Raw genomic sequence first — 26,242 nt, forward strand, 5'->3', positions numbered from 1 at the left:
CGTAGAATAGAAAAAAAACAACAATAAATAGATCTTAATATTGGTATTAACCTTTACTCTTGATTTTAACGTGTTTACTTTGCATTCACCTTTGTTCTGGATTTTACTCCAAGAAGAAATTTGAGTGTGATGTCAGTGATGCACCACCAGAGAGCAGAGTTCACTAACAGGAGACAGATCAACCCCAGTCATCTTCACTTAACGTTTCCATCCCTGATTTAGTGTGCAATATTCAGTATTTTAAAGAAAATCTATTCTGACAAAGTACTTCATTTTGTTTTGTTTTAAGGTTTCATACAAGTGTATCTAACAGTACCTTTGTGAGAGAATTAAGCAAATCAGTCAGGTTATCAAAATGTCATTGTCTCACTGAGAAAGCCTTTAAATCACAAGCTGCCATTAAAGAAACCCCATTCCTTACAAATAACTTTATATTCTACCAGTTGTAAAGTTTTGCATACATAAAAGTTTTGCATACATAAAAGTGTATCTAATAGTATCTTTGTACAAGAAAAAAGCAAAAATCAATGATGTTAACAAAAATGGTTTCACTGAAATAGCGTTAAAATCACAAAGTGCCTTTAAGAGTCACATTCTTAACCTTTCCAGGCCAATAGAAATAATCCTTCATATTAAAAGAATTGCATGTTGTGTCTGCTTTTATATATATTTCATTTACATCTTCATAAATAGGATGGCAAGGAAAAAAGCTTCTGAAACTTTAAAACATTTCCCCAACTCTTACTGGCCAATACCACATTTTTACTATAAAACAAATATCAGCCAAATATGCCAGTATGCTGATACATCAGTCGAAGAGGTTATAGCACTGACCCACCCACAACATTATTACATATTGTGTACAAGTAAAGAAACAATAATTGTGTAATGAATGTATGTGTCACTTTAGATTTTAACAAGACTCTATTAACTGCGTATTACATTGTGGTTAGATAATTTCATGATCTAACTTGACACTGTGAAATGACACCCCTGAGGCTTTTATTCAGTATGAACTGAGTCGCAACATAAACAACTTAAACTTTTGAGACAGTGAACACAGTTGTCACAGCTTGAACATCTGAGTGTCACACAGTGAAATTGTACACCTCAAATGAAACTTTGAACAAGCGCAGCCTTGTATTTGGGATCAGTGTGAGCTGCAGCTCTGATCAACTCAAACATGTTGTCAATGTGTCATGCATCATATCATGCTGTGGTATTTTCTAAATAGGCTGCATCATTCTGTCAAATACAATGTTCTCTCTTCACTGTGGTGTCTGCTCCTGTTTGATAACTGCAGCCGTCAAACTGCATGTATCTGTAGCTATTAGAGCAAATCAGCTGACGTCCCCCATACAAACTCAGGAAGGGCACCGGCCTCACCCGGTGTCAACTATGATCTGAAACTTTCCTGGTCAAATACATCCAGGGACCTTTTTTAATAATGTCTCTACCTGGACATTTCCTTTACCCTAAAACATGTAATCAAGCCATAATGTTCAATTAAATTATTCAAGTGTCCATTGTTAAAAGAAAACCCTGCTCAAATTCAGTTGGTAAAATTGTTTTGTAAAAATCAGCTCAGGCCAAAATTATATCAAATTGTTTGCCTATGAATTTTTACAAATCCAAATTGAGCTGTTTTTGACCTGACTTGATATTTTTAGATCTGAAAAATAACCAACAGAATTTGAGCAACTTATATTTACAATTCATTAAAAAATATATATTTAACACTAGCGGTATCTTATGGCACAACTGCACAGCCCTGTGTCAACTTTAAAATGTGAGATCAATAAAACACACTTAAGGTAGTCTTTTGTAAATTCTGAGAAAGTAAAACTTAAATCATATTCATTCAGAAAGATGATTTTCAAAGTAAAATATATCAATGATACTAATAAAGTATTAAAGGTCACCTATTATGCGAAATCCACTTTTTCATGTCTTGTATACATAAACATGTGTCCCCTCTGTGTAAAGAGATTCTGAAAGTTTCAGGAAAAAATATTTGCTCACTTTAGGGGACCTTTAAAGGCATCCAGTGGAGAGTTCTTGTAAATGTTCTTCTTTTAAATTCAGTATCGTTTATTACAAAAATAATATGCATTTATATTTAAAACCTTAAAATTATAGATGAATTTACAACATAAAAAAAAAGTATTCTTATAAGTACTATTTACATCTGTGCTAGCTAGCTAGCTTAAAATATTCACTGACCTTTTCGGTACATTTGTGAACTTTTTTCGCATACCAGGTGTCATCAGAAGAATGTCGAGAATGCAAACACAATGCGAACAACTGTTTTAAAAAAAATTGAATGGTATGTCTTCACCTAAAACACTTTCATATGGACGGCATGGTGTTAAAAAAAGAAAGGAATTGATCTGGAAATTACTGATCAGATGAAATAGATTGTATGGTGGTAAATTACAATTGACAGATCAGCACAGAGACTTTGATAGGAGAGCACAGCTACGATGAGTCAGCCTCTAAAACGGACATGTGTTCACTAAACACCTCCTTCACCGTCTGAAAATGTCCTTCATTCAATGTTACATGATTCATCAGATCCAGGGTCAGAAAGTAGTTTTTCTGCCACTTTGAACCAAATAGGTGACCCAAGCTTTAATTGATTTCCCTGTGTTTTAAAAGAAGGTGTCCTCTGGCTCTGCTGCAGTATAGAACTCCTCTGAGCTCATTGATTAGAAAGCTTCATCCATGAACCTGCTGCCATTTGGCACAGCCAGAGGAAGAAAACAGCTGCTTTCAGAGCAGAAAGTGTAAATGGCTCAACTCCCACTAACAGATTTTACATGGACAAAGAGAATGTCAGTGGATATTTGATGGACTGTCACACTGAAAAGGATTTCATACACAGCAGGAGACTCTGAAGTAGTCGAGGAGGCTATAAGAAGCAGAGAAATTAGGAAATGACTGGCAGATGCAGAATCCTCACACACACACACAGCAGAAGAAAAACAAACACACGTGTCTCCGGTAATATTAGAAGTGAGTTTTATTAATCACAGATAGAGTGGCTCTAAAATGAACAAAAAAAACCCAGCAGGCCCCAAATGGACATTCTACTGTATGTGAGTTTGGTTCAGAAAATCATTTTTCCTGACGAGTACCAGAGCTCAGAGTGTAACAGTTTAACAGTGGAGCGCTGCCATACCTCAGTTGAAAGACAATGGTGAGTTAGCCCGGTTTATAATACAGAACACACTGGAAAGCACCTCTGCATGTGAAGATAACCCCCCCAGCACCGATCAGACAGATGTGTTCAGGCTGGGGGGGCATGGAGGCCTACATTTAGCGGCTGCTCATTAATTCCCGTTTGCCTCTACAGGTTTATAAAACGCCTGAATAATTACAGTTCCATTACAACTGAATGGCACTTTCATAATTTCTGAGTCAGGATCATTGAGTGTTGGGGTGAGAAAGTCTTCTGTCTGTCAGTGTAATAAATGAAAACACCTTAGTGCGTCTTTTCAAACGTGTTTTAAGCTCATATATAAATGTCCCTGCTTTGGGTATCCATCTTTTTCTTTTGCCTAATAGTGCTATGTGTCTTTACCAAAAATAATTCCCACTATATTTAGGCACTAATACAATTCTATTTCTACATCAACACCTTCAACTCTATGAAAAAAAGCTATTTACAATTTGCAAATCTAAAGTAGGGGAGTGGAGATCTTGCCATGTCATCATTCCTCTCAAACGCCGTTTCTTTGGTGGTTACGTGAACGCAACACGCAAAGCCTCTGACAGCAGTGTGGAGTGGAAGAGCGTGGCGAGGAGAATCTGGACTACTGTGAAGGCAGAAGGCACTTAAGAGGAATGACTTTTGTAAAACTGAGGAGGGGAAAAGTACCTGTAACAGATTCAGCTGGGACCCTAATCGGGATAATAAGTCATTTCGAAACATTTTCTTTTGCAACTTGGAAAAAGACAGCAGTGTTTCTTCTTCCCGTGTGCAAACGTTGGGCAGATCGTCTCTACCATGACTGATACTCAGGTCACATTTCACTACTCAAACATTCATAACGGCTGAAAAAGAGATCCATGGGAGCTGTATGGAAATGACATGAACAATATCATGTGTTTGTTTTATCTGATTTGGTTCTGGGGAAGCTCTTGTTCATGAGTTATGAGTGATTGTGTGAAATGTTACCTTTTCTCAGTCTTACAAATGGAAAGAGTTTTCATATCGCCTCAAAAAGGACATTTTTTCACTACTTAACATAATCTGGAGAGAAAGAGGAAAAAAAACGTACAAATATCTATATACAATCAGTACAAGTGTAAACCCTCCAGACCCCCCCCCCCCCCCCCTCTGTATATAACTGTCAATACAATATGAGCTTCAGTCAAACCTAAGATGATCTCTCTTAGCAACTAACTAAAGGTTAGAAGTGTTAGATAAGGTCTACTCTCTAAACAGCACAAATATCAGCAACGATCAGAACAGATCAATATCAACCAGGATTCAGGTCAAAGATAGTGTGTTTAATGTGCTTCATCTCATAGAGTGGTGCAGGAATGAGTCCTAAAACCCGGAAATGAGTTAGCATTTTACTACTTTTGGTTTTGTTTTCACAAAGTTAAAGTTTTTTTTAATGTGTTTTTGGTAAGGTCTGTGGTTAACACAATTTAACTACTTTACTTACGTTACTAAATACTACTTACAGCATCACACCGAACATTAGCCGCCTTTAGCTCAGCTAAAGTGGGGATGTGAAGTTTTGCCACCAACGGTCTGCCTTTTCTCCTGATTTTTTCTATTTTTCTAACTTTCCAGCAGCAGTTCGGATCACTGGGACGATTATTCTTTGAGGATAGACAGAGAGATTATCCTGAACACAACATGGAAGCATCATAAAAGGTGTGTTTGCCACAGAGCTTATTTTCTGCAATATTCCAAAATCAAATGGAAAAGTCATGTTGTTTTTTTATTGGGTAGCCCTTGCGATGCTAACTTATTGGTAAAACCAACAAAAATACTTGCTCCTGCACCACTCTATGTTTTTTTTATGTAGTGCGAGTATTTTCTCTCATGTTCTTGGTACCTTTGCAGCTCAAGAATAGGCGAGTCATAACGTTTTTTGTTCTCCGTATCCATGTGTTTCTATTCAGAAATCAAATGGAGGCTTTTACACTGTATACTGTTTAAGTACCAAGTCTAGTTTTAGCTTTTTGGAGTCTGGAGGGCTGGCTTACAAACCCTGCATTATTATGATTAATATTATTATTATTATTATAGCGTAATACTGAATGTAAGCAAAACTCTTTCCTGGACAGTAAATTCAATATATACAAGATTAACAGCAAGCATAGAAGGACACTTAAAACAAGAGAATGCAGCACTGATTGTGTGCAGTGTTCACAGCGTTTGACTGGCACTCTTCAAAGCCTCTTACTAAGACTATCTACAAACATCAACATGGAAGTCTCAAACGACAGAGTGGGCGTTCAGAAATTAAATATGTAAGACCGCCGATCAATGACCACTTCTCGATATGCTGACACAAGTCATTTCTTTCTTCCATTTGCAAAGGTGTAAATGCTTACAGCTTGATGCAAAGTGGTTAACATAATTCTATCCACAATCAAATAAAAAAAAAAAACACCACATGTTAGTATTTTACAAATATTTAAAAAAGTAAACCTTTGTCTATAGGCATTTTAAAATATATTCCATCAAAAATAGTCTGACAAAATTCAACAGTAGAAAAGAAATGTTATACAAATGACAAAAGTTTTGAAGCATAAGTAGAAAGGTTTCATGATTGGCTGAATTTGGAGTCTTTCTACCCGGCAGAACACAGAAATGTTTGTCCACCTCGCTCAGTGTTTAAAACCATGCAGTCACTGTAAAGTAACAACTCCATTATTTAGCAAAACAATTCAGTTGGTGGTGATGACAAATGAATCTCAGTCCTACGTGTGTAACAGTATTGTCGTCCTGTGAAGTCTCGTCACCTTTGGCAAACTTGAGTATTTGTGTTTCCGTGGTGCTGAGAGCTGGGAGTGGAGGAGGGGTCTCTCCGTGTCTCACAGCGGGGGGGCCGTCCTCCATCCCTCAGCACAGCCTCGTCAGCCTCTCTTCAGATCACAAATGAAGACTTATGTCGGAAATCCCCCTGCAGAGAACACATGAGGAGCCAGAGTTAGTATCCCTCCCATTGCTCAGATATCCTTCTTACAGTGAGACCCTATAATGAATACATGTTGCTATGGTCAGTGGTGAAAAGTAAGGACACTCCATTTTCAGGTTTGTACTCTACTTGAGTATTTTACTTATGCTACTTCATATTGTACTTTTTACACCACTATACTTTTTTCATTACTTAAGATACTTTATAGAATCAGATAAAAGCTTAAACAAAATGTATCTAAAGTAATGAATTGACATTTAATAATAAGTGAATATATCCATATATAAAAATTTTAATTACAAAAGTATTAGCATCAAATGATACATATATAATATATACTTGAGTACATGTACTTAGTAACCTCCCACCACTGACTACTTATATTCTGTTTTTATAGCATAATTTGTAATCTCCACAGGCTTCTCAATCTAACTGCTGTCCACAAACCTCGTCCTCCGTCCTGACGTAGTCCACTCCGTCTCCTTTAGCTGGAACCTTGTAGCTAAAAGACACAAAGTACGCCATGGTTTAAAAAGGTTAAAAATGAAAACATGCATGTGTTGACAGTGTGAATATCAGGAAGTCTTACTTGTTCCCCGTCTGTTTCTGGGTGGAGAAGTATCCTCGCTTGTATGCACAGCAGATCCCCGCTGTTATACTCATGAGCACGATGACCACCACCAGCACGCCCATTAAAATGCCCAAAACATCAATGTCATCTGTGGAGGTGGAGAAGGAACGTAGAAATGAAACACTGATCAACCTGATTGTCCAGATGACAGAGTAAAGTATAGTCTTGATTATGGTTTTAAATGACAGACATAGGATGTATATATCTTGAAACAATGTGTGTCACACTTACAGACTTCCATCTGCTGCGGCGGACACTCAGCGTATCCCGCATCGTTCTTCGCTCGACAGAAGTACTCGCCTGCGTCTTCTTTTCTGACCGCGATGAATTGCTGCATCGGAGAAATCACAACATGAATCTGATTAATACACACATACTGTCAATGTTTGTTTAAGTTTCAGTACAAAGATGGATAGATTCTTTCTCTGGGATTTAGTGAATGGAGATACCTCGAGCAGCGTCACTTTAGCCGCTGTGTAAAAACAAGCTTCTCGTGGTGCTGTCAGTCTTTAAGGCACCATATCAGAGGAGCTGGTGGTGCTACATTACGTCTGCTGCTCTGTGCAATGACATTCAACCTCAGTGTCCTCATTAGAAGATGTTATCAGAGATTTGATTGGAGAAAAAATGTCTTCAGTTATTTTATTTTTAGTAACCAATGCCTTTACTATAGTGACAGATTTAAAAAAGGGGGAAACAGAGGGGATGACCCGGGAAAAATAGTCCACTCCACTGAGCGGAGGGACACAGCGCTGAAGAGCAAGTGAGAATTGAGGAATGTGCAAGCGAGGACAGTGGATTCCCCTCGTGGCTCAGGCCCTCTCGCCCCGTCAACTGTCTCCCCAAAATATCTGCCCCCCCCCCCCTGGGCGAGCGGCCACCGTCCCCGCTGCCCCTCCTCTGCCCCTCATGCCTGTCTTTGTCTGCACACACACACTGACCAGAGTTCCTGAGTCTGCGTCCAGCGTGTACGAGGAGTTGAAGAACTTGAGGCTGGTCTTGTGGTCGTCGGGGACCTCCTCCTTGTTCTTGAACCACTGGTACTGAGACTTGGGGAAGCCCTCCTCCTCCACACAGCTCAGCTCAGCAGACTTCCCAAAAGGCACTGACTTTGGGACGCTGCATTTTGGCATCACGGGTTTTACTGGGGAGAAACCGAACGTGGGGATTGTCAATATACTTAAACCGGACATCACATTTTGCTGTTATCCAAAGCGTCAAACCATTGTAAGAGCTACTGCATTAGCTTCAACTAAGCCACATATCTCATATCTCTAAGTGCTATAGTATGTACTGAAGTGTATCTTGGCTTTCATTTTGGCCAAGGTACAAGCAAAACTGGTTGTTTTTAGTCTCTAATGGAAGATATGTAGATTTTCTGCTGTCATGATATCAGATGTGGGAGAAGTACTTATACTTATCCATTTCAGAATAATATATATGATATGTTTTACAATGATTGATCATTAAAGTGTTCTCAAAGCTGGTAAAGGTGCAGCTAGTTTGAATGACTTTGTATACTGCAGGGTAGCTTGTGAATTTACTCCAGATGGAACTAAAGTCTGATTCAAGACTTGATTATATTTCACATCATTAATCCGAATCTGCAAAGTAACTAAAGATATTCAATATATGTAGTGGAGTAAAAGTACAGTATTAACCTCTGAATTGTAGTGGGATAGAAGTACAAAGTAGCAAACAATGTACTCATTGATACATAATACTCAAGTTAAGTACAAGTCTCTCAAACTTGAGTAAATATACTCAGTTACTTTACACCACTGCATGATATCAATGGTGAGCTGTTCCACCATGTTGGAGCGAGGACAGCAAACAGACCTGTGCTTGTTTAAGGGAACCTGGGTCCAACCTGCTCATGTTCGCTAAGGATCACAGTGATAACAAACATTCCTTCATGATGCTGCTAGCTCTATGATTGACTTTGATGCTATAAAAAAAACAATGTCACCCCGGTCTCTACGGTTCACTGCACTAACAGCATCGACAGGACCGGACGGGAACATGATTTTCGTCCCGTGCCAAAAAACGCCACCAAAACACGCAGCGCTTGCTTTCTTTAGCACTGCGATTTAGAGCAGATGCAGTTTCAGAGGTTTCCTCTTATAGCACGGAACACGCCTTTGCAGCGGGGCAGGTCTGCTCATAACACATCCTCATATGTATGCCAAAGGGTTGGTGCGACCTACAACACGCTCTCATCTTACAGCATCCAACGTGTGAATCACTGAGCAAGGTCTCTCTTTAAGGGCACCATAATAGCTGCTTTCTGCATTTAGAAGAATCCTTATCATAATTAACTATAAATGAAACAAGCTGATGAGGCCGGAATGTTCCAGTACCTCGTACAACAAGGTCAATCACGATCTCATCGAAGGACCTCTGGTCATCAGCAGCGGTGACCTCACAGCGGTATTTGGCCGTGTCCGACCTGGTGGCGTTGGTGATGAGCAGCGTGGCGGGTTCTCTGATCATCGCTCGGTTCTCCAGGTCGCCTGTTTGTGGAAAATCATGTTCAACAATGTCAGCAATGAATGTGTACACTGAAAAAACTGAAATGTTGACTTTGATTAAATGTATTATGTCTCAAGATTTCAAATAACTGTATTAGGTCAGTTGAAAGGAATAATGTTAAGTTTAAATAACAAATATTATTGTCAACTTAATATTATCGCTTTGAACTAACCTTAAACAGTAATGTGACATTTGTGGACATAAAACACTTAAAGTCATTGTTTCAGGTATTTCAGTGTAGGAAACCGCAGAAAATACTTGTTTGTGCATTTTGTACATTACCGGAGATTTTCTTGTCAAAGTACACATAACTTGGTCCCTCGTTCGTTATTTTCTTCCATTCGATCCTGGGGTTGGATGTAGAAATGGACTCAATCAAACAAGATAACTCGATTCCTGAGAAAAGGGAGTGACACGTCAGGATATGAATGCAAGTGAAAAACAGATTTTGTATTTTATTTGTTTGTGATTGGGGTATTGTTCGTCAGCTCTTACTGTCGAACTCATCGGTCCACGGTGCTTCGTTGCTGGTTTTCAGCACGACTGCTAATACGCTGAAGTAGCCTGTAACAAAAAAAGAAGAGGAACATGAATTTTCATGATACAGTGATGATGTCATGCGATATGCACAATACCAGCTGCCATCCAGTGATGTGCGGGACTTATTTTAACACTACCCCTTAAGGAAGTTGGATGCATGTTCACTCATCTTAGATTTCATTGACACATTGAGGATAAATGTCAATCCCACATCAGTGTGATGGTATTATATGATGTGTTCTCTTCAGTCATGTTCTGTTACCGCCTATCTTCCATTTTTAGTTGTGTTGGTCGAACCATTGTGTGAGTGTCTGTGTGTGTATGTGTTAAGGGTGGGGGTGCTGTTTCTATGCTTAGTGGATAATTGCGCAGGGAGGCATGTGCCCTTTCCAGGGCAAGCTCACCCTGCCAGTAGTTCAACCGCCTGCCGAGCCCTTCCCCGACCCCCCCCCTCCCTCTCTCTCTGAGGCTGATGCCCATGTGGGACTGATGGTACAACAGCACCCAAGGAATATATGTGTTGGTATGTGGTGGAGGGCTAGGGCCTTAGGAAGGGGGGGGGGGGGGGCTCTGCTGAGTCATCGTGACAGCCTATGGTCCACAAACACAAGTCACATCCACATGAATGTGAACTGAGAAACATGCTCACAAACACTCCCCCAGAATGAAGTGATGCTCTGGCTCTTTAGGGTCACTGGTGCAGATTGTACCGTCACTGGAAATCTATGGGATGCCTAGTCTCTGTGTGTGCAACCTCTCTTGCTGCCAACCCCCAGCTGGGTTATGATTAGGTGTAACACATACTGGTTTATTTCAGGCAACCTAGATCAGAACCTCTGCATGACATGACCTACAACATTCCTTGTTGGAAAGTTCATTCACGACCACCAAAGGACCTTGAATGTTGCAAACAGTATGCAGGAATTGTCCGTTTCTAATTAGTGTTGGAAAAGGTCAGGGGTCTCTTATTAAAAAAACTGCTCAAACAAGGATAACCTGACCCCCACCAACTGTCTCCTGGACACACAGTCTCGGGTCACCTGCCGGAGCAGACGGGCTAAGCTGATTAGCCGCCGTCTTTCTGGAGAAGAAGACGACAGCTTGTTTTTAGCTGCTGACAGTAATAAGGCAGTATGGAGGTCCAAAGTAGGTCACAACTCCTTTAAAATACAACTCAGAGTGTGAAGCCCAGATACAATGAGGGTTTACCACAAATGTGTTGGTGACAAATGAAAGGTATGTCTTAAATTAGAAAACTTCTTTCTACACACAAAAGGAAAGAGGAAAATACAACTTCTTTCCACATAAATATCCATATTCCAGGAGCAAAACTCAGAATCAAACTTTAACAAAGCATTGTAAAAGAGCACAGAGGAGAAGCTGCACTCCTTTTAGAAAGTGTGACAATCACACTTCAAAACCAGTGGAAGGCTGTCACCTATTTAGCTCCATCTCTGCGGCGCTACATGCAGAGAGCACACACAGTTCTGGCACAGTTAAAAGCTGTGTGCAGAGCAGAAGGACTTTTAACTATCATGTTTCTGAGAGCTCCTTGTACTCTTGCTACATTCTGGTACAAATGCAAAGCTCCTTCTGATGAAAAGTGGCTGAGGGGTAAAGTGTTTTTCACACTGATGTGTAGGAAATATGCATGCTCCCCTGGGAAGATTTATTTTTATTTTTTTTAAATGTTGAAGTTAAAAGCATCAATCTGGTGCACTTTGAGAGCAACATTAAGAGATCTATGGATACATCTCTCAACACCCATATGAAACAGAACTGTAAGCAGATTTTCTTTTTCTTTATGGATATTTTACAAATCACTCCCCTTTCAAACTCTATTCTTGTTTATTAATAACAACTTTTTTTTACTGTCATATAATATTTTATACCCGTTTACTTTATTCTCTTATTTTTTTATAACTATAATGATCATATAAAGATGTGCCTTTACCTCACTGGTTGGAGAAAAAGCTTCTTAATCTATTAAGAAGCTTAATAGTAACCCAATGCTTTTTCTGTCAACACCAAACATGTCGTTAATGTCTCTGTTTAGTGAACTACAGCAATCTGAAAGCCTGTACATTATTTTTTTCTGATATTTGTTTAGTGAGCTTATTAGAGGATGTTCCCTGAAAGATTGTAAAATGTCAATGAAGATGTCAGACTTAGTATATCTGTTAATAATGACATACAATACATGGAATTTGTGTGCGTGTGTGTTCCAAGTGAATCTGCGGCCCCCTGGTGGCCAGTACATACATTATGTGGCCCCCACCACCATCAAAGTTACCCATCCCTGGTCTAGCGTTAGGTTTTTACTTCTGGAGATTGGATTTATACTTTGAAAAGAAAAATCACAATATTTTGAGATTATCCTTCTGAACAAAACCTGTAAGAATGATAAACTTGTGTTTGCCACAGATCTTACTTTCTGCAATATAGCGAAATCCAATGGAAAAATCCCATTGCTCTTTGTCGAGGGGGCCCTTGCAATGCAGGTTGTGACAGATACTGTATGTGCTCTTCAATTTGATTCCCTGAAAGTTAACTTCATAAATCTATGTACCTGTATAAATATGCTTTTTACTGTTACTAACAAAAGCTTGTGTATGTGAGGCATGTCGGTGCTTACCAGTGGGTTTGAACTGCAAGTATATGGCATGCACTGTGTAAGTTAATACCAAATCTAACTAGGCCAAGTATGCCAGGAGTCCAAATCATCAGAATAGGCCGTGTTAAAATAGAATCCAACATGACAATACATTATTCCAGGTGATTCATTTAGTGCTTTGACTTTCCATTAAGTGCAGGTTCTTCTGTTCGGACAGAGCTAATGGAGTCTCTGTCTGTGTGCTCCTCCTTAATTCGGAGAGTATCAGAGCAGATTAGGTGACTAAGTGAGCTTGACGTAGATCTAAAGCTTGAGAGGTCTGCCATGGAAACAGCTGTCCAGGAAAAGACCAAACCCCCCACACAGAGAGACTGGCCCTGTAGTTAATCTACATTATAACCCAGGTTAGTAAACAGGAAAACAAAGCAGCCATGACTTCTGACTGAAATAATAAAGTAGTGTATTTGAGACCCTTTAGTTTGGAAATAAGCATTCAATGCGGGCATCTTCAGATTTGAAATATAATGCTGTACAATGTTAGAATAATAATCTTCTAAAAAGTAGCATTAAACGACCTCCACTCCAACTCCTCCTTTTATAATCACCCCATTTGACTTGTATGCACTTTCAAATCAGCATTTGATACAATATAACTGACATGCATCCCTGAGGTATTAGTAGAGGAAAAGCTTGTATAAATTGATAAGTCAACAAACAGTAAACGTATCAACTATTTTTATAATCCATTAATCCTTCGAGTAATTTTTCTAGACATTTTTAATAAACAAAAACAAATAAAACAAATGTTATATTTGGGCTGTTGACTGTTGCTGGGACAGACAGTGTGCTTGTCCTTTAAAAATAATAATGTTCTATTATTTCCTTGACAATCAATAGATTATCTGAAAAATAATATTGGCATTGTTAGTGGCAGCCCTAGTCATTTATAAAGCGTCACGTCCTAGTTCTGAATTCCTAATAATTCCCTGGTACAAACTAAAGTGTATATGAACAAATGAAGTGGTAGTTTATTGTAATTTAAGTGTCTTTATCATGCTGATAGCAGTGATAGTGAAATTAGAACTCCCCTTTTATCTCCATTTGAGCAATTAATTACATTTGTGCTTTATTTGAGTTTCCTTTAATCAAAGATGTCACCAGCTGGATGGTCCGGTACAGCATCTGAATTTAATGAAAGCTCAGGAAGGCAGTGCTTTATCCTGCAGTGTGTCCGACATCCTAATCATGGTCGTGAATAACCTCTAAGGTTTCTCCCTCATCTCTCCTATTAATGGCACCAAAGATAACTATATATTATTAACTGGTATATTCTCTGACTCAAGCTGTCTCTCTGTCTGTGTGTGTGTGTGTGTGTGTGTGTGTGTGTGTGTGTGTGTGTGTGTGTGTGTGTGTGTGTGTGTGTGTGTGTGTGTGTGTGTGTGTGTGTGTGTGTGTGTGTGTGTGTGTGTGTGTGTGTGTGTGTGTGTGTGTGTGTGTGTGTGTGTGGAACATGATTAGCTTTTACACCATGCAGGTGCTCAGTGACCTACATATGGCATGCATTTCATTTCTCGCTTCCCCTTCTTGGATGGACACAGCTGTGTGGGATCAGGCATCAAAGTTACATTTTAATCTTCCTTACTGTCCTCCTGATGGACTCGGGGTTATCTTTGTAATCTTAGTGTAATGCCTTCATATCCCCTAAGGTTTCACATCCCTGTATAATACAATAGGCACAGAGGAGCTGGGTATGTCCTGATGCCTGCACTGAGATGAATCCTTCCCTTTTCTGTTGTTCCCCCTGGGAAGGCATGCTTGTTTCCGCTGAATCCAGAGAGGTGAGGCAGCTACCAGAAATAGAAAGGTTCAATTAAGCAACCTGCTAAAATCCCTGAGGAACATCTCCGCCTCGTGCCTGTGGAGAATATTCCCACGCCCCTCAGGAAGCTCAGACATCAAAGTACACACACCCCGTTTCCCTCACGATCAACCAGTTGCTGCTCGGAAACTCTTCACGTATTTCAGAGCTGCTATAGTTACACAGAGCCTCTCAGACAAGTCTGTGAAAAATGTGCTGTTATATTATAATGTTTGTATTCATTATTATATCCATTCTGGATTTTATTCCCTTAACAGCAGTGCTGCCTGTTCAATAACAGCAATTCATTTCTTCCCTAGTCCAACACCAACGACTTCTCAATAAAACTCTCAAGCTGACTGAGCAGCCGCTGACATCTCCAAGGCCGTGTCCTTCAGATGACTGATTTTCTTTTTAGTAGTTTATAAAAATGACAACATGAGAGATACTTTATGTGTCACATTTCTCCGCAAACACGTGTAGAGGCAGGTGCAAGGATATAACAACATACAAGCTGTATATTCACTGTGTGGAGCTAATGTAACACATAACATGGCCTGGATACCCTGAAACATGTTCAGCACCATGTTACCAATTAAAATATGTAGAAAACCAAGAGGCAAACAACAATATGGCAGCCAAGAGCGAAGAAAAACACATCGTAAAAAGACCTGACTACAGCGAAGAAAATGGGGCATGAAACATGTTCATCATCAAGTCAAAAGCTAACCAAATCAACAACAACACAAACAAACAAGAATTAGCAATGCAAATATGAATGTTGTAGAAGGTCATGACACTTAAAGTAATCAAAAGTCTTCACAAAACGGAACCAACTGCTAATAATTAAAAAATAAAGACAAGGCACATTCATGCTCTTTTTGTGGGAAATGAATCCGTTACTAAATTACACTGATGGTTTAAAAAGGTGATGGTTCCAAAGTCACATCTATAAGTTCCTTGTAGCAGCTTCAACACGTGTATTTCGGTTTGTTCACGGCATTCATTTTGTTATTCTACAGTATTGTTGTGTTCTTTGAAATTGAAAAGGATATTGCATTGTGTTTGTTACTTTCGTTGCAGTTGTATATGTCTTAAGTGTAATTTGGCTTGGCTTCCTATTTTGTATGGACATGCTTTTATTTTTGAAGGAGAGTTAGCGCTGTTGACAGGAAGTTGTTGTTGCTATGGAAACGTGACGGAGATTAACGGAGAAAAGTAATATCTACATATAAAGACAGAGAAAGTAAACGATAACGTTTATGGTTAAGTGTTAGCACGCCCCGAAGAGGCACAAGCTCTTACGTTGATATTGGAGTTTTCAATCAATTCAATTTGGCAGCCGCAGTGCAAAGCGGCTGCCAAAAAACCCGAAAAAAAACGAATAACGAAATTGAAACCCGAACAGTACTCCAACGAACGAATATTCGGGTACAGCCCTACTCTACGAATAATCTGATAGCCATAAAAACGTTGAAAGTGACAAAAAAAAGACTTCTCATATGGACTACTGAATAAAAAATGTAATCATAACAACATTGTAAAGTCACTGTCACTTTATTTATCGCAACTGGTACATTATTGAAAATCAAAGATATGCAAAGTAATAAACAGAATGATATGAGTTAGTATAAAGGCGGTGTGAGGCGTGCTCTGTGACACCGGGGCTGACTGGAGGCACGTTGCTGAAGCCTCTCATGTGTTGCATGCTTTCCACCACAGAGACCCTCATTTCCATTTGATAAATGTGTATGATGTCAGCTGGGACACAAAGCCTGACAAATGAATTCATAAGAGCATCACATATTACCATAAGCTTCTTTCTGAGAGACGATTACAGCTAGATCATAGACAAAGCGTGCTCTGCTGCTCAAGTTCCCATAGCGATATCGCTGATATCACCATAGTAACCCAATGCTTTTTCTGTCTTGCTTACAGACCCCCCCTCACTCCCCCAACGGTGACCAACACTTAACAGCATCCCACCTATTCTGGTAGCTGTGGGAGAAAGTGACTAAACAGACGGATCCGATCTTCCAGGAAAACAGAGAGCTTGTGGCATGATGACAGTAAGTGAGGGGGGGGAGATTGGGGGATGGGGTTAAGGGCTGAGTTGGCAGTGACACCCCAGGTGCTTGTATTGTCACAGCTGTGGTCCTCCACTAGTTTAAGGTGGTTGAAGACCACTACCCCCTAACGTATGGTCATGTGAAGTTTGGGATAAAACACAAAATATTAAGTATTACGATAACATTACGATATTATTGAAAATGTCACGTTTTAAGATGAAGTGCATCTCTGTCAGTACTTTGTATCTCTGACTGTAAAGATATGTAACTTCCTTCATTTTGAAGGGTTAGTCCAAGGGGCTCCAGAGGCTGCGGCAGTAGAGCTTGGCCCTTAATGCAGATGTTTAACAGTTGGAGAAAAACTACTGCCTTCAAAGATCCCTCTCCCTTGAGTGAAGAGATCTGGAGTAATCAAAAAACAATCTCCTTGCTTTATCAAATCCCCTTCTATCTGTTAGAGAAAAACAATCTAACCCTTTCTTTTATTACATACTGAAGCCTTCAACTACATCCTTTTTTTTCTTAGAGCTTAAGCTATAATAAAAAATGATCTAAAAGGCATAACACATTTAGAAGTCTACATTTACTTTAACTATCACATGACTTAAAGAGCCTGATGGAGAACTGTCAATTCATGTCAACATATCTAAAAGTATGTCAAAAGCATAAGTAGATTGGTTTCAAAAATAATAAGGCAACTTTGCCATTGAAATGCATCAGATGCTCCTCTGCTGAGCAAATGTTTCCCCTTGTTTCCAGTCTTTGTGCTAATCTGCTCACATAGCTTCATATTTACAATACATACATTAGAGTCACAGTGCCGCTCTCTGTGGCCAATTAGCATACAGTCGGCAGAATTCTAAAGCCAGAGCCAGAGATAAACGCAGTCGGACCAACATTATGTCCAGAATAATAAATGACCTGCATACAATGAGCTTCATAAAGCTGCAGAAGATATAAGTAGAGACCTGAGTAGGATGAACAGGTGGAGGTAAAGGAGGTAAAGGATCTCAGTATGTATACACTTAATCTGAGTATAGATCAAAGTAATCTGAACACAAAAGAAAATTACTTTTCTTATTTAAAAGGTTTCATTTCAGTTCCACAAGTCTAGTTGTGATGTTGCAGACAGGCTTTCCCCCCCAAATATTCTTCCCCTGGTGGATAAACTCATTCTGTCTGTCTGAAAGTTGTATCCAGGTATCAGGAATGCATTCAAATGCATCCTGTCTTTTCCAGGTGTACTCAAACACAATCCAGCTTTCCCCACGAGGGCCGTTTGCGTATTCATTTATTCTGCATTTACATATGGAGCCTCTGCGGGCCCTGGTTTGAGAGCCTGTGAGGCCGGGGCTGCCCATGTGCCTTAATGCTGGTGAGCCCTGTGATCCAGGCAGGGTCAAAGACTGGGCCTGAGCCAATGAGAGGGGGGTGTCACTGAATGCCTGGGAACCTGTCACTTTGTGTCAGTGTTAGCTTTACATCTGGCCGGTTCTCACTTTGACCTCGAGCTAAGTACGCTAGCTCACAGGACTGGACCACAGAGAAGCAACTTTTAGTCCTCTACCTCACAGAACCCTTTGCTAGCCACAATGCTAGTCACTGCACTGAGACATTGTTCCACAGAATGTTCCACACTCAATAAATTGATGTTTTCTAGATATGGACACGTCTGAACACTATAAACCCTCAATGTAACTTCATTTAAAAATGTTCTGCCAAGCCTAACTTCTTTATCCCCTGTGTACGTTATCTAGTTCCCATTGAGCTCTTTTATAACTTCCTGTCATTTAGTAGGAGCCTCACACATATCTTGAACACCGTCACAACCGATAGTTTATTGAATTTTGCCATATTTGTTTTCAGCAAATATATCAATGTGCTGTTTACTTTCTCTAGAAATGATGCAAGTGTATTAATGCTAGTCATATCACTCATAAAACAGATGGATCAGGGTTATGAGGCTATAGTATAGGCTACAATTAGTTTTTTCTGACAATTGTGCAATTTATCACTGTTAATATTCTATGACAGGGCTATAAAAACATAAAGTCTATTATAATATATCAAATATACCTGAGTTCCATGCCCAATTGTTTTAGCTTGAACTATAAAATGAAATCCTAAACTCCTGTAAACTGGACAGTCAGATAACTTAAATATTTGTATGGGAATCAAATGTTACACGGTTATAGTCAGGGCCACCCTGAACAGGATCACATTGATATTTCCGCTAAAACTTATTTTTAACCATTTATTTATTTAGTTATAAAATCAGGATTTCCAACTATGTAATTTGAGCTGATCTTCCTGTACAGTAATGGTCAAATGTATTTTATGTGGTGAAAGTTAGGAACATTTCTGTTAGCACTATCTTGTTCCGCCACAGTACATGTGTTCCTGTGTTTAGAAGGAACTAGTACTGACTGAATGATCGTCAACGATAACATTAGTTATTCATCGAGTCATGTGAACCATCTTGTCCTGAGACCCTGGCTGCTGTATAAATAGTAGCTTACTGTTGTTTGGTGTCACACTGCCTCTTCACGTGGTCCCAGCAGCAGGGCATGCCAATGGAGACCTTTGTTTGGTGACACAGTTCCAGGCAGTGGGACTGAATGAATGCTTAATTAAACGGAACAATGCTTGATGGGTATTGTGACTGAGGACACAATAACCATTGACCCACACATTGTGGAAGTGCAGACCCAGATATATGGAGCAGAGATGCAGTCATGAGATCCGCATGGCAAACATGATTGGGCATAGAGTTATATTTGAGATGCAGTATTGCACTCTGCTGAAACACGCCCCCCTCCTCTAGCTGTCTAAACATGAATCATTAGCCACATGTCTGTCTGTCACCTGCGCAATGATATGAAATCTGCTTATCTAAGCCAACAAGTATTAACTATTAAAGCACCATTCAAAAACCCTTTTGTATGTATACCTCTCTGTTTTATCTGTTTTTTTTTAATATACACTTATTAAGGCCAACTAAAATGATACTTTGTGTTTTGTGTATCAGTGACAGTGACAAGGTCAAAACAAAATCTAAAACAAGAACTGGAATGGAAATAACTACAATAACCCTAGTTATAGTGGCGACACATGACATGACATATGAATGTATTTCAATGATGATGTGCACCAGGACGGCACAATTCATTGTAATTTAACGTACATCTCAATCACAAAGTGCCATGTCCAAATTGAAGTGAGCGCAATATTTGGGAAAGGAATTATTGTGGGTCTTGAGATGTCCAGGTCTACAATCTGTATTACAGATTGTTTGGTACACAATCACAAACAAAATAAATGATCATTTCCCTTTTATACTTTAGGGGTTTTTATTTCCTGTAGAGCAGGGGTGCCCGTCGATCAAAGGTAGTGTGGGTAGATCGCATGGCATTGAAAAAAGCCTATCATCCATCCTTACTATGGCATTTGCCACTTGATTGACGTACAGGTAAGCCAGTCTGAGTTGTATTGTGCCATACGGGTTCATGCAGTTATGAGGGGGCCTCACCTCCTCATCTGAAGCGCAAATGCGGCGCACTATTATGCTCTTATGCGGCGCAATTATTGTAAGCACGCCACAGTTTATCCACCGTTTAGTCCACTAGCACCCCCCCCCCCACAGATTGGGCGGCAGGGGCGGCCCTGTAGGTAGATCATTAGGGCTCCCAAGCTGAAAAAGTGTGGGCACCCCTGCTGTAGAGTGTAATACAGCAGAGTGTTCTTAATATATTGTTTTAGAATAATATGAATTTTTCATTCCCTCTAATATTATGAATCACATAGCAATTGCAATCACAGTCAATATGATTGCACTTATTTATTTTCTCCAAATTGTAGAGCTAATTTGCAGGTAATAGCCTACAATCATGAGTTGTCCCCTCCTCCCTACAGTGAGAGCAGGTCAGCATTGAAAGGCCCACACTATTTATAGAGGCTGTCAGCAGCAGCAGCCAGAGCCCACGCTGTCTGCTAATTGAGATCCCTCCCAGGTAAGAGGTGTATCAGCGGTAGCTCTGCAGGCCTTCGCGACACACAGGGAAGCGTTGAACATGCTTCATGATTAAATGATTGTCCGCTCATTACTGTAGCCTAGCTCAGCCTCTTGAGGGAGACAGTGAGAACGCCTTGTCAAATCAGATGGAAGCTTAAGGCCAGGAGGTTCAGCGGGCCTCCCCTGGCGCAGCATCTCTGTTATGCGAACAATCTGACGTGCCAAACATGTTGCATGTCCAAATGAATTGGGGAGCTCCATGGCGTGAGCTTAAAGGAGACCTAAAAGGACGGGGTGGGGGAAAATTAAATTCACTGCAACAGTTTTTGGGCTGCAGTCAGAGTAAAATCCCATGCCTGATTTGGAGCTGCTGCCACAAAAATCTGTGTTAAATCGCACCACACTCAGTGCCAGAATTAGCTCCTCACCACTCCGCACAGATGGCATCAGCGGCGCTCATTGCAAATGCTTCACATTCTAGTCCAGGCTGCCTGACCCCTTCCTTAATCCTAATTAGGAATGCAATTTCCACGCAGGCCTTTTCAAGCATGATGAAAATAAATGTTTGCATGGCCACGGCACTGGCTTAAGGGTAGTGTTATTCTGCGTCCACTGATTGCGACGCCATTTTAAACACTAGGGCAGGGTTTTATAAATGAGTATTGCTACTGTGCACTAACCTATATCCTCCCTGAGAGTCAACAATGAACTGGTCAGATAATAATACACGGTGGTAAATCCCTGGATAACATTCGGCTGACTGTCCTTTCAACCAGACACGCCAAAACCTCCCCCACCCGTGCACTTACACACACTACACAAACACATTCAATCCTCAATAGGAATATTCACCCTTTTCTAAAGCTCTCCATCAGCGGGCCACAAAGGATTAACCAATAATTCCTCTACTACGTATAAGGATCTGGAAACACTCACATCTGCAGATATCAGACTAATATGGATGCTAGGATATTACCATGGGTCTTTTTTGACCAGCCAGCAGTTCCTCTACCTAATAATGCTCATTTGGCCGCCACACTGTTAGGGGAGGGGAGGGGAGGGGGGGGGGCGCTGAGCCACTCTGCCGCAGCCTGCAGAGATAAGCGCTCATTGTTGAGAACGTGGACGGTGAGCGTAGCTGACCACGATGAGCTTAGGCTCAACTGACAACTGAACAATAACACAACAGCACACAGCAGAGACATGTTGACTTAGCAGCTCCGAAAGCTTTAATCTGCCTCACTTCCTGCGCGCTCCAAGGAAGCCCGCTGTGGGGTGAAAAGAGCTAAACTGAAAGGTTGCTTTTTGCAATTTACAAATAAACTTAAAAACACTGCTGACTTTTTATTTTGATCTGTTTTCATGAGTTGTATATATTCCCCCAACCTGCATAGCCCTAGAGCAAGTTCAGGGCTTTTTAGCGCCTCAGCACTGGGAACATCTCATCGAGGCTCATTGTACCTAAATGACACCAACCAACTAAGCATGAATGCCAACAGACAAATGTAACAGTGAATTAAACACACACAACAAGACCAGTAGCCAAGTGCACTCTTGTCTTAAGTTGTGTACTGGCACTCTTGTCTGGCACTCAGGAGCATAATGTGTGAGGAAGCTTATAAAGTCTTCATAACAGTGCCTCTGAGCAACATTTAGCTTAGTCATCAAGATGTTCCCAGCTCAGAAACAGCAGGCCCAAGACAAATCCGAGAACTATGGTCTAGTCTTACATCAGCGGCACCCCACAGCCCAGACTATTAACTGGTCTTTGTTTTCACTCGAAAACAAAACACATCTTGTGTAGTGAAAGTCTGAATCCTGGAAAAGCATGGCGATTATTTCACATGATGCATGTCCGGTCACGGATGGAGACGATTAAGGAGAGTTTATTAAATGTCACATGTATTATGTACAATACCACAGAAGGAATTGCCTGCTGCCTTTGTGATAGAAAATTGCTTAACTCAAAAGCACAGTCAAGCAACATTCAGGGGTCAAACATGTTTCTTCTACAAAGATTTAAACTTTGACAAAGATTTCCTTTGAAGCAGCAAACTATGGCAACTGGCCTACATGTTGTTTAATGCTGTGGGCAGCAATTCTGACTGTTTTCATCGTAGCTCAGTAAGCACTAATGTGGAGTACACGGGGAGCAGAGCAGAATGTGAGGTCGCCCAAAGTGTGTGAGTGTTTTGGGATGACTTGTCACAGGTGAAATGAACTCTGACAGGAAGGCGTGGTCTTCATTTTTCACACAAGAATGTCAACAGCGAAAGTAACGTCTCAAGGGCTAGATCCATTAGAAAATAGATGCAATTCTTTTTCTATTTTAGAGTCTCTTAGGAGTCTCTTGTGGTTTGTGTGTGGTGGAATATGTAAGTTACACAACAAGCAATTCATAGTTATTGTGTGTAGTAAGAAAGCATGCAGAAGTTTGAATTTAGAGAGTATCAGTTCAATATTTAACATTTCCTCAACTGCCTTTCTTTATACATAACTCAAACAATATGAACCTCAAGGTTTGCATTTTGTTCATGTTTTTTCCTATCTCTGAATAACGCCCAATTGAGGGTGGGGCGTCTGGTCATGAGCCACATACTGAAAACAGACTTTCAAATTCCATTTGGCAAGACACATGACTGGGAATAAATCATGACTGTTATTCAGTTAAGGAGACAGTTGTTTATGAACATAATGTGCCTAAAAAACTAAAATAAATATTGAGACATCAAGGTTAGCAATTTCCAAGCAAGAATTTGTCAGAGAGCAGCCCCCTCAAACAACAAATGTGCATAAAGGCATACTCTGGACTCAAATAGTTTGCACAGGCTGGCCGCGCTGTGGGACGGGGAATGTTGCTCAAACAACAGCTGGGGAGGGAAACCATCTGAGGCTTCTGCTGCTGATCCCCCCCCCCCCCCCCTGCAGGAGCAGCACTTCCATCACCTGCTCAGGGAGGAATCCTTGATGGGTTTCCGTGGGAAATACCAGACTGAGGCATCAGACAGCCAAACGAGTGAACATTTCATACCTCCCATTCTGACTCTGGGCTCTTACGTGAACTATGCCACCATGGCTACAGTCACACAGGAAGTGAAGGTGTGCTGAACACGGTCACAGTGTGACTCATTGGTCTGGAAAACAATGGCTAAGTTCCAAAGTGCTTTCATGGTAAGAATAGAGGACAGCTGGCGACCTCATCACCTGCTGTCTCTGCTCGCGTCAAACATAACCGCACTGTGGCGGAACACAAGGGCCATGCCCTCGTTAATATTTCGGTACAGAGAAATTTGACTTTGTGAAAATTGAAACAAAGTTTATTCAACACACGTGAAAATAACCACTCATGTTGTTTCAATTGAAGATGTGTTTTCTCCTATGGCTAAGAATGTCAGGATATTTCACAAAGTTGATAAGGGCGACACAATTCATCGAAATTAACCATTATTTGCAATATGGACTACTGCAATATCGAGATCACCGTTAACGTAAGATTATGGCAAATAATGGACTATAGACTTATACAACATATTTCTTTGGTCCAGAGCTTCCCCCTATTATCATTAAAAGAAAAATGTGTTGATAGTGTGAATTATCAAAATGGTCATTCCATCCTATATAGCAAATCACACGCAACAGCAAAACAGTCAAAAAGAATCGCAAAGATATGAATAAACACTTTCTGGTGTGTACATGCAAATACAAACACATACACCTTAGGGATGCATATCGTTGACTTTTTTACGATACCGATACTCAACCGATACATATCGTGATACTTTCATGTTGCATAAGGGAAACATTTTATCATCCCGCAATTACTCCCATGAAGCGTTTTATTATATAGTTAACATGTCAAATGAATATTAAATTCAATTGTGGGACTTGGACCTTTTAGTACTGAACAAACAATGAAAAACACGTTATCTATGAAGAACACTGATTCTGCAATATCATTTATAACAACCATCAGGCAGGAATAGTACATCTTGTCAATGGAAAAATAAAATAGCACCAGTATAATCAATATTCAACCTGAGATTCGACTGACCAGAGAACACATAAAGGATCATGAGATCTCGGCATTGCACATAAAACAAATAGCATCCTTAAAATCAACATTTGCCTGATGAAAGAAAACAAATCCCATCACAGTTCAGTTTTGTGCATTCATCTTCAAGAAGATGAGCATATCTGCTCTCTGGATCCAAACGGGCCCTTTCACAGCGTAGGATATCACCTGCTAAACTGAACACTCTCTCGCTTGGCACGCTGCTTCCCTGAACACAAAGGTACTTGGTTGCCATACGAGACAGCATTGGTTGGAGATTGGATGTGTTGCCACCTTTCCCAGAAATAAACGTCTTGCAGTGGTTACAGACCCCACCATTCAGACTGGCAGTGGTTACAGACCCCACCATTCAGACTGGCAGTGGTTACAGACCCCACCATTCAGACTGGCAGTCATATGCAGCCACACTTTAGATTTTCAAAAGTGACTTGGTTGCGGAGTTTCACTGCGAAATTGACATCGTAATTCCGACGGCTTGGGCACAAGTTTAAGGATATTATGCCTCACTTTTATATAAAAAAATTAATTAAAAAATAAATAAATTAAAAAAGTATCGAAAACCGGATCTGATTTCGGTACGGTATACCGTAGCCACCAGTAACCGGTATTTCGGTAATACCGGGAACCGGTATGCACCCCTAATACACCTTCACACATCCGACAGTGGATTCAACCAGGATATCCCAACCTCATGGAGTTTATCTCTGCCCAAATATTAGAGATTGTGCTTCTTTACATGCAGCACAAATGTGAAATGATTCAGCTGTGAGTAGGAAAAAAATAGCCTAACTAATAACAAGTGAGTCACAGTGAGTAAAATATTCCATCAATTAGGAACAAGAGTCATTAGTGTCCTCTTGTGAGGAAATACAGAATGCACTGGGTCCTGTGGAGGAGTGCTGATAAGCCATTACTATCAGTGATTGGCAAAACGCCAGGCTCAATCTGCTTAAATGCATCCATCTCAACATTGAAAGGAAAACAGTATAATTTGGCAGACATAAATAGTTTAGTCCCATTCATCGTTGTACTCAGATCTGACTGGACCCTTTAGCTCGGACACCAGCACGTCACTGGAGCCCTTTAGAGTCTCACTGCAGATCTCTGTCTGAACATAACAACGCCAACAATCGCCCCAAAGGAAGCCGCCCACAGATGATGATCTTGAGTGTTGATGATCCGAGATAAAACTGTGCAGTCGCTCAGTTCTGCATGAGTGATTCTATGCAAGGGAAAGGGAAGGACAGAGGGGTGGGGGATTCATTACGCCAAACACTGGCTGGACAGAGGCTGTTTGGAGACACTCGTCAGCACGGAGATACAGATTCCCTGTGAAATAGTTTTGGAAAGCTCATGAAACCATAAGATCATTGTTCTCGCTCAAACCAGAAAACATGACTGTGAGGGATCTCCCAGTTCAACTTTGGGGTGGAGAACATTGAGTGCAGGCCTGTTGTATGTTTCCCCTCTTGTTCACCACCTACAAAAGCATGCACATATTCTCAGGCCACATGTGAGCACTGTAATCTTTACCCCTGCGGACTAAAAGGCTTTTGTTCTCGTGTTTTTCTGCTGTTGTTTTGTATTTTCGCAATCAATTATTTGTTGGCTCTTTGCTTTTGTATGCTGAATATTTTAGGAACCGCACATCTGTGCTCTCTGTATTCTTGGGTTTGTAATTTTGAGATGTGGCTTTGTTTCTTTTTATGAGCAACACAAGCCGTGGACTGCAACTAATGAAAGACCTAGC

At 40.5% G+C, this 26,242-nt stretch overlaps 1 protein-coding gene across 1 annotated transcript in view; it reads right to left on the reverse strand.

The window, feature by feature from the left end:
• Positions 1–2,999: 2,999 nt before the first annotated feature.
• Positions 3,000–26,242, reverse strand: part of jam3b (junctional adhesion molecule 3b) — a 31,856-nt gene continuing 8,613 nt past the window's right edge. The window contains exons 2-9 of the mRNA XM_034113073.1: positions 9,823–9,891; positions 9,610–9,723; positions 9,156–9,308; positions 7,737–7,939; positions 7,027–7,126; positions 6,754–6,883; positions 6,612–6,666; positions 3,000–6,149 (exon numbers count right to left, since the gene is read on the reverse strand). Of these exons, the coding sequence (XP_033968964.1) occupies positions 6,114–6,149; positions 6,612–6,666; positions 6,754–6,883; positions 7,027–7,126; positions 7,737–7,939; positions 9,156–9,308; positions 9,610–9,723; positions 9,823–9,891 (860 nt within the window). The 3' untranslated portion in view covers positions 3,000–6,113. The remainder of the gene's footprint in view (positions 6,150–6,611; positions 6,667–6,753; positions 6,884–7,026; positions 7,127–7,736; positions 7,940–9,155; positions 9,309–9,609; positions 9,724–9,822; positions 9,892–26,242) is intronic.

This window comes from Trematomus bernacchii, unplaced genomic scaffold, assembly GCF_902827165.1.
Source record: "Trematomus bernacchii unplaced genomic scaffold, fTreBer1.1, whole genome shotgun sequence".
NCBI classification, from domain to species: Eukaryota; Metazoa; Chordata; class Actinopteri; order Perciformes; family Nototheniidae; genus Trematomus; species Trematomus bernacchii.